This window comes from Callorhinchus milii, unplaced genomic scaffold, assembly GCF_018977255.1.
Source record: "Callorhinchus milii isolate IMCB2004 unplaced genomic scaffold, IMCB_Cmil_1.0 Scaffold1, whole genome shotgun sequence".
In the NCBI taxonomy this organism is placed as follows: Eukaryota; Metazoa; Chordata; class Chondrichthyes; order Chimaeriformes; family Callorhinchidae; genus Callorhinchus; species Callorhinchus milii.
Genome location: NW_024704742.1, coordinates 52,635,479 through 52,647,253, shown reverse-complemented (window position 1 = coordinate 52,647,253; position 11,775 = coordinate 52,635,479). Strand labels below are relative to the sequence as shown.

The window sequence follows — 11,775 nt, the reverse complement described above, 5'->3', positions numbered from 1 at the left end:
TTGTTATTATGTAAGCGCCGAATGGGAAACGAGTTGCGCTGTTGCGTTATTTGCTTAGATTTAGTATTTTTTGAATATGTATATATATTTAGTCAGCGATTGAAAATTCGCAGCGAAGAGCCAGATCTAGTGTGTGGGTGGGGAGGCACTGCTTGTGACAAGTTGCATCAAGTGCGAATCATGGACTGAGGAGAGGATTGCACTCAATGTGGGGAGGAGGGAGGGAAGAGGAGGGAGCCCTTCAGTGTGCAGACACAGAGACTTTGCCCTGTGTAGCCCAAAGCCAACCCAAACACGAGCCCAAAAGTAGCCCATTATTATTATTATTATTATTATTATTATGATGCGTTGCCTCCTGTGGGTAACAGAGTGGCCAATGTCGGTCAGTGCTTCTGAAAGGTTTTCAAAAAAGAGTGGGGGGAGGGGACACGTTTTGCAGGTTTAAATAAAATTAAAAACGTCAAAGGGGATTAAAACACCTGTGTTTTTTTCACGTGCATCACGACAGGGAGGAGGAGGAGGTGGGGGGGGGAGGTGGGGGGGAGACACAAAATCACGCCCAATTGGGCGGGTTCGTGCCCAAACAATCCGGTGCCGGATTGCGAGCAGCGGCGGGGCGGGGCGGGGCGGGCAGGGCGGGTCGGGGGCCCCTCCTCAGTGTCCACACACACACACACACACACAGCAGCTGGTCAGTCAGTCAGTGAGTGAGTGAGTGAGTGCGGGGGGACGGCAGCTGCACGTTGTCTTATTTACAGTACAAATGCGAATGATTATGTTGTCCAAATCGTGGATGGCGGAATGAGACGAGCGGCGGCGGCGGCGGCTCGAGCGGCGCCGAGAACCCCCTGAGCGCTCACATTCCACTGGTCAACCGTCAGCTCCCAACCGCCACCGCCCCCCCCCCCCCCTCACCCTCACCCCCCGCCTCGGGTGTCTGTGTGGTCCGGCTCGGTCAGCAACAACAACAACAACATCGAGGGAAAACATCGGGAAGGGGAAGGGGATAGAGAAAAGGGATTTTTTTTGTTGGAAAAAAAAATAAAAAGCCCGAGTCATCGGCGTGAAGGATGAAATGAAGGTAGGGATTGTGAAGGGCGCGGGCGGTGTGTGTGTGTGTGTGTGTGTGTGTCGGTCGATGGCTGCTGACAGTTGGTTAGTTGGTGGTGGCGGTGTGTGTGGTGTGTGTGGTGTGTGAGAGGATTGTTTGGGCCGAAGCTGTTTTCTCTGTCGGATGCTGAGCTCCTCGAGGAGATCCCAGGAAGAAGCCCAGGGATTTTTTTTTCTTTCCTCAATTTTGTTTACTTCTTGCCAGATAAGTGACTGTTGCCCTCTCTCCCACACCCATCCCCCCACCCCCCCACTTTTACCACCCGCGCAGCGCCTTGGCACGTCCTCCCGACCTGAAAGGGCGAGGGTAACAACAACAACTTGTAGTAGTAATAATAATAATAATAATAATTCTTGCATTTGATATAGCGTCTTATCACGTCTCCGAGACGTCTGAGAGTTATATCAACTTGCGTTTGTGTAGCACACTTCACGTGGGACGGATGGCGTCCTGGAGCGCTGGGAGCGTTCGGGGAGCAGCAGATTTTAGCCATTTAGTTTGAATCTTTTTTAATGATTTGATCGATACCGTCCTCGTTTCCCCCCCACCGCCACCGCCACCGCCGCCACCATCGCCGCCGCCACCGCCCGTTGGTCATTGCACAACAAATGCGATGAAGATTCAACCAGCTTTTAAATGGTTTGACAAGCTTATCAAATGTAAGTACGACCGATTATTGTTTGCCGTTGACATTTTTTTTAGAAAATCTAATCAGTGTTTTTTTTTTCTATGGACGGTCATGCTTTACAAACTTCCTGGAAAGGTGGCTTTTTTTTTTGTTGACGGAAGCAGTGCAAACATCTTATCAGAAAATGTATTTGGATCCCTTTGGTCGTCATGATTTTACGGTGACTCTTCTGAGTTTTAATACCTCTCATAAATGGCTCTAAGTTTACTTTGGAATATGCATAAATTCGGACCAATTTTCTCTTCTGCATGTCCTTCGTCCTTCCCATTCTACCATTGGTGGCCGCGCTTTCAGCCACTATGCCCTGAAACATTGGAACACTCTTCGTCTATTCTGCCGCTTGTCCCTTTCTTCACTATCTTCAGGTTTTGCCTGAAGACCTTCCTATTCGACTGTGCCTACAGTCACCTCCCGTTTCCCCCTGATGGCGTCGTGCTCCGCTACTGTCAAGCACTCTGGGACACTACCCTGTGTGAAGGGCACTAAATAAATGCAAGGTTCTTGTTAGAGTTGCATTAGTGCATGTACAGTAAATTCCCATTTTATCCCTTCATAGGCTGCAGATCATCCAGAACTCTGCAGCCCATGGCCTCTCTTGCATCAGGCTCCGCGACCCTGTCATCCGCATTCTCACCCGACTCCACTGGCTTCCCATCACACTGAAGATACAGTCAAGATCCTGGTCCTCACCTTCAAAGCCCTCCATGACCTTGCTCCCCACTACCTCTGCAACCTTCTAACCCCCTACCATTCTGGCGCTCCCTCTGCTCAGCAGGCTCTGGCCTGTTTCACGTCCCCCACCTCGCCCGCCCCTCCTTTGGCAGGCGGATCTTCTGCCACCCTGCCCATCCCACAGTCCCTCCACCTCGCCCCCTCCCTTGCCTCCTTCGAGACCCGTTTCAAGACCCTCTTCGATTGTGCATTCGATCACCTTGTTTCCCGCCCCTGCCCTCCACCCGCCCTGAACCCTATCCCCAGCTCGGGTCCGAAACACTGATTGTCCAGTGCCTTGGGACGTCCTCCCGATGTGAAAGACGCTATAGAAATGTAATTTTGTTGATGTTACAGTATTGCTCTCCAGATTAAATAAAAATTACACTTGAAATTTCTTCCTACTCTTCTTAATGCAGAATGCAAATTGAGCATTCAGCACTAAGCTACATAACTAGATCTCAAAAAATGGTAGTTAGAAATAGTTATATACTGTATTTTAAAGGATAGGTCATTGGATAGAACTAAACTTCTCTCTCTGAATAATAGTTTGTGGAATCATTGCTTCTAGACTGAGAGCATTTCATGTCCTTTATAAAGCTGCGGCCTATATCACTGGAATTAATAACCTGGTTAATTAACCATATTTAATTAACTGTTTGTGTGGGCCTATTTTCATTTGAAGTAACTGCTAAAATGACTGAGTGTTAATTCTGTCCTCAATTTTATATAGTAGCACTTTGGGGTCGATGTCTAACCAAGCTGAGAGTTAATGCTAACTGATGAACAAAACTAAAAATACAGTAAATGCATAACTCGACCCTGACTTAATTTAACACTGCCACTTACGTCATCATGCTGTCAGTATCCTGGTCACATTTATTTATGTATTTATATGTAATAAAATGCAAATGATTATTTTGTTAATAACGGCGTCCTGCAAAAAAAACTAAAATACAACATTTTTAAAATTATATGTTTGCAGATCATGGAAAAGGCTAGTGAATATATACATTTGGTCTGTTTTCCCATGCGTCGTTTACATGTGGCTCTTGGAATTGCGGGATAGGAATAGGTTTGAGTGATGTACTTTTAATCTTTTTAATGATTTGATCAAATGCTTCTGACTGCTCTGTTAAGAGCAACAGTGACCTACTTGGTCTAAATAGTTGTTGGCATTTTACCAGATTTGTTTTGCATTTTGTATTTCAGAAAGAAATGCTGTGAATAATAGTCATACTGCACCATCTATTTTTATTTTTGTAATTGAACCACATTCTCCTAGTTCAAATCCTAATTGTCTCATTTGCCCCACTTTTATCATTTTGGCTTTGCTCCATCCTCACACAATAACCTATAGAGTAATTTGGGGTTCTATCTTGAGCCCCTCCTTTTCCTTATCTACATGGTGACATCATCTGCAAAAATGGGGTTAAATTCCACATGTATGTAGATGACATCCAAATCTAGTTTTCTATTTCTCCCCTTGATTCTATCTATTTAGTGGGATATGATAGTGGTATAATGGCTCTGGATGACTTGAGAGTATCGATTGGAAGATACAAGGGTTAATTATTGATTTGGATCAGTTTCTGGGCTTGTTTACAAATTTTTGCATGGGCATTATTGCTGTGCGCAAATTCGCTGCTGCTGTTGCCCACAAAATACACACAGTTACATCACTTTACAATAAATCCTGTGAAGTGCTTCGAGGTGCATCAACTACAAAAAGATTATTATTAGCAAAGACCCACTATAAGTTAAGTTTGTGGCTTACAATATTGTGCATGAAAAAGTTCCAGAACTGCTGGAAGTGCAATGGAAGTTTGCTTTGGAATATTTGTGAGGTCCAGAACCAAGCTGTGAGGAGAATTTGTGGAGGTAATACTCCATACATATGATATGGCACTTTATCATGTCGTAGATGGCGAGGTGGCGGGCTGGGGGGGGGGGATTTTTGGCCAGGACACTAAGAGAAACTCTTTTCTATACTATTTTAACCTACTTCCATATATAAGAAATGCAGTGCGATTTAAAATACTGTAACTGATCCAAATGATTGTTTTACACTATAATGTCTAAAAATAGGTCCTGACATGAAACCCATTTTCAGAGATGGGTATTTTTTTGTTGTTGAACTTGATATTTGTAATTCAAGTGTGGCAGGTTTAAACTATCAGTTGGAATTCAAATTTAGGTAGACATTGTGTCTGCTCTGGCTTCTGAATCCTGAAGCAAAAGGAGATGTTTTCCAAATAAAATTGCTTCTCCAAAACTTATAAATATGAACAAATATTGCTAAAGATCTTTAGACGGAAGCTCCCCTGCTTTGCTTACATTAGCACCTTCTCACCTCTGGTGTTGATAGCATCAACCTGAATGGTTGCGCGCTCCAACCTCGCGTAGCCATTGTGAAACGTTGGTGTCTTGTTCAACTCCCAATTGTCTTTCAAACCCCAGGTCATGTTATTACCTGCTCTGCTTTCCCTCACCTCTGATGCATTGCTTATCTCAAGCATTGCATCTCTCCTCAGGCCCCTGAGACTCTCATCCATACTCTTATCACGTCCAGGCTTGTCCACACTGATGTTCTGCTCTCGGCGAGAAAGGTTGCAAACTATCCAGAACTCTGCAGCCTGTGTCCTCTCCCTCACCAGGTTCCCTCACCTATCACCCCTATTCTTGCTCAGCTTCACTGGTTCCCGATTTTCCCCACCAAATTGAGTTCAGGATCTTTGTTCTCCCATTCAAATCCCTCCACGGTCTCGGCCTACTCTAACGTTGTGACCTCCTCCAACCACACTGTCCCTGCTGCTCCCTTTGCTCAACGATTACTGTTTCATATTCCCTGCCCTAGCCACACTATCATCAGGAGACGAGCTTTCAGCCATGTTGCCGCTGCTATATGGAACTCCATCTCAGAGTCCTTCTGATTTGCTCCCTCCATCGAGGCACATCTCAAAACATGCCTCTTCGACCCTGCTTTTGGCCATCTTTATTCTCCATCCTCCTTGGCTTAGCCCAGCTTGCCTGCACATCCAGCACATCCAGCACACTGAAGTGCTTTGAGTCGTCCTCGCGATATGAAAAGGGCTGAATATTGTATTTTCATTCCTATGATTTCCTGATCATGTTGTCCAAAATTTTACTAATTTGACAATTTTTCTAAGGCTTCTTGACCTACTTTTTGCTAACCACATGCTACAGCGTTGCTCTATTGAGAAATGTTATCAGTCATGGTACATTGTTTCACATAGTAAATATTATGAGGTTCTAATAAAGAGTGACAACATGTCCAGAGTATTTGTAAATCATTTGTGGAGATATTTTCAGTTTGAAAGTGCAGTTTTATTCAATCTTTAGAATTATTTTTCGTCAACAGTACTTAAAATTGAGTTAAATAACAAATGCAAGTTATGGTTAAATTGCAGCAGAGTTTTATGTACATCATTAGCACCCGGGTTCCTACTTACTGCTAGGTAAACATTATGGAGAGGTGTGTGGAGTAAGGAAACTTGCCTAAGGATTTGTTCTGTCTGGAAATTGAACCTGGGTCCTCTTACTCTATAGGACGGACTGCCTGTATTGAACGAGGGGAGAGAGGGAGTTGGAGTTTGCTTGTACAATCCGGTGCTAAATAGGTAAATTGGCCATAGCCTTCTCAGGGTTGGGAAGAGAAAATGAGTCAGGGAAAACCAGTGCACTCATGGTTTCTCTATTAACACCATCTATTGGCAAGTGTGTGACAGCATTTGAAAAGATGACCACTCGGGCGGGCAACCAGCATCTGTGGAACTATACTCCAGGATGAGGAGGGAAGGAACCATAAGAAGGGGCATATATTGCGGGAAGAAATAATTACTTAAATTAATAATTTTCAATACTAAAAATTATATTAAAAATCTTTGGTTTGCCCTAGGCTGTTCTTGACTTTAATGTACTTTTCTATCATTTTCTGGAGACTTGCCCAGTGCATTTCCTGAAATTGCAGCCTGCATTAATTTCTCACAATTGTAACTATGTTGTATGAAAATATGTTGCATGTTTTTTAAATTAGGATCTATATTCAAGAGTACATTTAAATCTGGGAATTCATCCAATTTTCCATCTCATAACTTGATTCTACCAGTTTATGTTTTTGGGAACATTTATGTAATACAGGATCAAAATGGGAATAGTCCTGTCACATGATACTGTAGATCTCTCGTGGAACAAGTAAGGTAATTGGCTGACAGATTACTGGAGCTCTGAAAATTTAGAAATTTACCTATGCTAGTTACACAGTACGTGGTTTCTATTTAGGAGTAAGTGTTCAAATCATTTATCAGTTTTTTTAAAAAAAAGAGTTTCTCTTGAAGCCACTGGCACATGTCATCTTTGATCCCACTATTAGTTATTGATATTACAGTAGTTTGATCATGGAGAATAATGTTTCACTGCCACTTAACCTACTAATCCTATTTTATTTAAAGCTTTACACCTGACTATTTCTCAACATAAGACGCTTGCATGGGAAATTGTGCTGGTATTATTTTTATAATGGGAGAAATTATAGATAACGAATGCATTTGCAATATAAAGACATAGTTTCCAATGTAATACACATGCTCGCTGTATTGAATTTTATTACTAATTTACAGAAACATTTTACCAGTTTAACATGCTTCCACATTACTTTTTCAGTTTTCCTGATTTAGTCGGCCAAATGTCTACCATAAGATTGAAATACTTCTGCTTTTGCTGGCTACTATAAATGAATAAGATGAGCTCTAGCTGTGCAGACAGGTAAGTTTTTTTAAAAAAAACTTCCTTTTACAATGTGGTAAAATAAGTTACTTTTCCAATAGCAATATATTGAAGGCATATTCAACTCATTGTCCCTATGCTCGCCCTTTAAAAGAGCAATGAATTCAAGCCCCTTTATCTATCTTTTCCCATACTACTTCAAATTGAAGTCTTCCAACATGGCATTTCACATGCTGTGTTTTTTTAAAAATCTCCTAATCTACCTTTTTGCCACTTTGGTAACTACTGTATTAAATTAATTCCTTCTGGAGCGGAGAATGAAAATAATGCCGGCCGTTGCCGCAGTTTGTCAGAAAGGCATGCGCGGGTGGGGAGAGAGGGGGGCGCGTAGGGGGGGGGCAGAGAGGGGGGGGCGCGTAGGGGGGGAGAGAGAGGGGGGTGCGTCGTGGGGGGAGAAAGGGGGGGTGCGTAGGGGGGAGAGAGGGGGGGGGTGCGCAGTGGGGGAGGGCAGGGGGGAGAGAGGGTGGGTACAGGGGCGGAGCGGGGGGGAGAGGGGGTGGATTGTAGGGAGAGGTGGTGGTAAGTGGGGGGGGTGGTTCGGGGGGGGGAGACCTGGTGGGGGAGAGAGAGGGGAACCCAGGGGAGAGAGCACATGTGAGAGGTAAGAAAAGGGGAAAGAGAGAGAGAGACTGAGAGAGGGGCAGACGGACAGTGATTGAAAGGGGGAGAGAACAGAGATAGATTGAGAGAGGGGAGGGAGTGAATGTGATGGAAAGGGAGAGAGGAAGAAACGGAGAGAGGGGGAGGTTGAGAGGGTGATTAAGAGAGAGTTTGAGAGGGGATAGAGAGAGTATGCGGGAGAGAGGGGGAGTGAGAGACAGTAATTGAGAGAGGGAGATTGTGTGTGAGAGAGAGGATGAGGCAGCCAAAAGGTTGGACTATCCTGGGTCACAAATACAAAGATTGATGATAATTCTAGTCTGCTTGCTCTTATGAACATAAGTATTGTATTTTTATAACTGAATTAATTCCATGATATTGTATCTTCTTTTGGGAGAAATGTATGCTTTGCTTCATGGAATTTGTTTTGTGGTCATCAATTGTATATCTGCTTTAGAAATGTTTCATTGTAGAAGTTTTTAAGAAGACCAATATCAATATTTATTTGACATTTTTTGCATATTTAGACTGTTAGATATCTTTTCAACTGCAGAAATGGCTGACTTCCAGTTTGTATGATTCCATTAGAGTGATATTAAAGGTGCCACTTACACGTAGCACATGTGTGCAGTGCGCAGGAAGTGATATCTGTGGTGACCTTAAAAATGGAAGTCAGTATTATACCTCTAACAGTTCTACTTCATGGCTGTTTGTGGGATAATGCTGTGTGCAAATTGGCTGCTGTGTTCACTTACAAACAGTCACTAAAGGTTACAGAAAACTCTGCTTCAAGATTTTGCGATGTGATAAGGTGGCATATCAAATGCAAGATTTATTATTATTAAGAGAATGGAATTAGTAGGTGGTGTTAGAAGATGAGGACTTCACAACGTGAATTTTTCGTTATTACGACTCCCAAGATTGGTATATGTACTCAGAAGGATTCAGTTATGGTTGCTCTTTCATGGTATATCTGCAACTCACCAGAAAATATTGGCAGGTCAGGCCTCTTGCTACCATTTTTAACTGAATCAAAATGTATTGGTGACATATGATGTTAGAAAATGGTTACTGGGCTATTTGAGATAACTTCAGTTTCGTATTTAAACACAGTAAAATATGTTGGAGCCAAATTCAACTTGAGATGAACATTGAGAAACTGATGGATATGTTTTAAGAGCCCTCCACTGCATTTGCACTTTCTGTTGTGTTAACAGGGATGACAGTAGCATTTTTGATGGATTGGTGGATGAAGATGATAAGGACAAGGCTAAAAGGTGAGCTTTGTGAGAATGGCTAAAACACTCATGGAGCTGGAGGAGGATGGAAGAGATGGGCTCATGGAGCCTAGTGGGGGAGTAGATGTGGACTCTGGAGTTGTGGAGCTAGAGATGCTGGCAGGGCAGGAAAATGTTGATTCTGAAGGCTGACGAATGTGTAGATGAGGGTTTAGGCTGAGTGGTTGAGGCAGGCAATGTGGAGATGGAGAAGAGTGGTCTTGGTTAGTGACTGGATAAAAAATTTCAAAGAGGGTTGAGAGTTGAAAAAACCTTAAGGATCTGCACAGGCTCGGTGAGTTGGAATGAGCACCCGAAAAAGTTGATACAGGGAGGAGATTCTGATGGAAGGGGAGAAAGACAAATTGGAAAAGCTGTGGCTCGACCAGGATTTGATGTCAGAAAGGTGATTGGTAGAACAGCAGTGTTCAAGGGCGGAGGCAGAAAGGTAAGAGTTTGGTTGCCTGCATACATATGGAAGTGGACCCTGTTTCCTGCAATTGATGTCATTGAGGGAAGCGTGTAGATGAGCAAAAGGAGAGAACTAAGGATAGAACATGAGGAAAAGGTGAGAACCTCAGATGCTCCGAGGAATGTTACGTAACCATGCAGTGGTTGGAGGAAACGCTGTTCGAAGAGACCTAGCAATGACTGGATAGTGGGGAGTGAAACCAGGAAAGCGCAAAGCTCAGATATGTAACAGGGAGGAGAAACCATGGAGGAGGATGGTGTGGTCAGTGGTCTCAAAGATGGCAGAGAGTTTGAGGAGAATAAGGGTGCACAGGGAGCTGTGGCTGCAGGAAGAGAGTGTTTTTTGTTCCTTTAACTCAGGGCTGCCTTCATAGTGCAGGTGGGCAGGAAGCCAGTTTAGAAGGACTCATTCAGGGGTTGGTGAGAGGAAGGAGCAAATCTCAGAGATAAAGGTGGGTTCCGGCACCTTAGAAAGGAAGGGTATATTGGAGATGAGGCAATACCTGGTGAACGTAAGGGATAGGTGTGTTTTTTGTTTGAGGGGAGGGGTTAATAATGGTGGTTTTGAAAGAAGTGTATGCAATGGCAGAGAATAGTGAGACATTGATGATGTTTGCTAATGTAGGGGGTAGGACAGCAAGCAGTTGCTGGATGAACATAAGTTGTTTGTGGGTGGGATCAAGGGCAGCTGGCAGGTTTCATATGAATGGTGAGAAGGGTGAGGGGTGATGATGTAGTGCTGATGGGGTTGGGGGGGCAATTGTGAAGGCAGTACAGCAGATCTTTTTGATTTTGCACACCAGGTAGTCCATAATCTCCCTATATTTGGTGTTGGTGAGATTGGGTGCATGTTAGCCCCCAAGAACACACTGTCACTAAACTTTACAGTATACCCTGTGAAGTGCTTTGAGACGTCCTCCTGTCGTGAAAGGCACTATACCAAATGTTTAGGGGTATTGAATAAAAGCAAGGAGATCATCTCAATTTCTAATGTACCAGTTGTAAGGCTACAGTTGTGCAGTTTTGGGTGTTCTATTATAGCAAGAATATTACTGATGAGGAGTACGTAAAATGGAAACTTAGTCGGGTGATAGGGAGGAGGTTATAGTTATGTAGATATACTTAAGTGGAAATGCATGCATATTTTTATACACACTGGAAACGTTATGGGGAAAAAGTTATTGGCTTAATTGGGGGCACCAGCACAGTTGTTGGAGCCAAATAGCTGTGCTTTAATCACGCTTTGATTACTAGAAACATGCGGGGGCTAGTAAAGTTTTAAATGTTGTTGGTTGCAGATTCTAATTATATTAGGTAAATATTACAGGTGAGATACAGTGGTTGGATCTGAACTGAACATTGCTGTGGATATTGTAATCTGTTAGAGAAACTTAATAACGTGCTTTGCTTAAATTGCACAATTTAATTTTGGGTGAGAGGGTTGTGGTTCAAGACCTCAAAACTTGAGCGCAGGGATGGCTAACTTTTTCTCTGGTATGCTGGCCATAAATCCTCCTTATTGATTGCCCTACTTCTCTCATGACTGTGTGATCTTGCTAGTGAAAATGGCTGCCACATTTGGCTACAAGTAGTCACTACACATTAAAGTAATCATTTGTGAGCATTTTGAAATGTTTTACTTAGTAAGCTGCTCAGCAAATGCAATGAATATTATTAATTTGGGGTTTGGGAGAATTAGATTTTTTTGTAATCCAGTTGAATTGTATAATTATGAATATTTTACTGTTCCAAATATTCTTCTAACCCTAGGGTGTCCAGGAACAAATCTGAGAAGAAACGGCGAGACCAGTTTAATGTGCTCATCAAAGAGCTTGGCTCCATGCTTCCAGGTAACAGTCGAAAGATGGACAAGTCAACCGTATTACAGAAAACAATTGTTTTTTTGCAGAAGCACAAAGGTAGTTAATCTATTGTTTTGTAACAAATATTTTTCTGTTTTATATTAATGGCAGGAGTCCTGTATCGTATTGGTTAGAGCACTTGCATCGCAAGCCAGAGCACCCGGGTTCGACTCCCAGGCAGGACGAAATGTTAGGCAATTTTCCTTACTCCACACACCTCTGTTTACCTAGCAGTAAGTGGGAACCCAG

At 43.2% G+C, this 11,775-nt stretch overlaps 1 protein-coding gene across 1 annotated transcript in view; it reads left to right on the top strand.

Moving 5' to 3' along the window:
* The first annotated feature begins 1,000 nt into the window (after positions 1-1,000).
* clocka (clock circadian regulator a) overlaps positions 1,001-11,775 on the top strand; it is a 40,641-nt gene continuing 29,866 nt past the window's right edge. Inside the window, exons 1-5 of the mRNA XM_042342014.1 lie at positions 1,001-1,081; positions 6,081-6,151; positions 7,194-7,295; positions 9,134-9,193; positions 11,435-11,583. Coding sequence (XP_042197948.1) covers positions 7,264-7,295; positions 9,134-9,193; positions 11,435-11,583 — 241 coding nt within the window. The 5' untranslated portion in view covers positions 1,001-1,081; positions 6,081-6,151; positions 7,194-7,263. The remainder of the gene's footprint in view (positions 1,082-6,080; positions 6,152-7,193; positions 7,296-9,133; positions 9,194-11,434; positions 11,584-11,775) is intronic.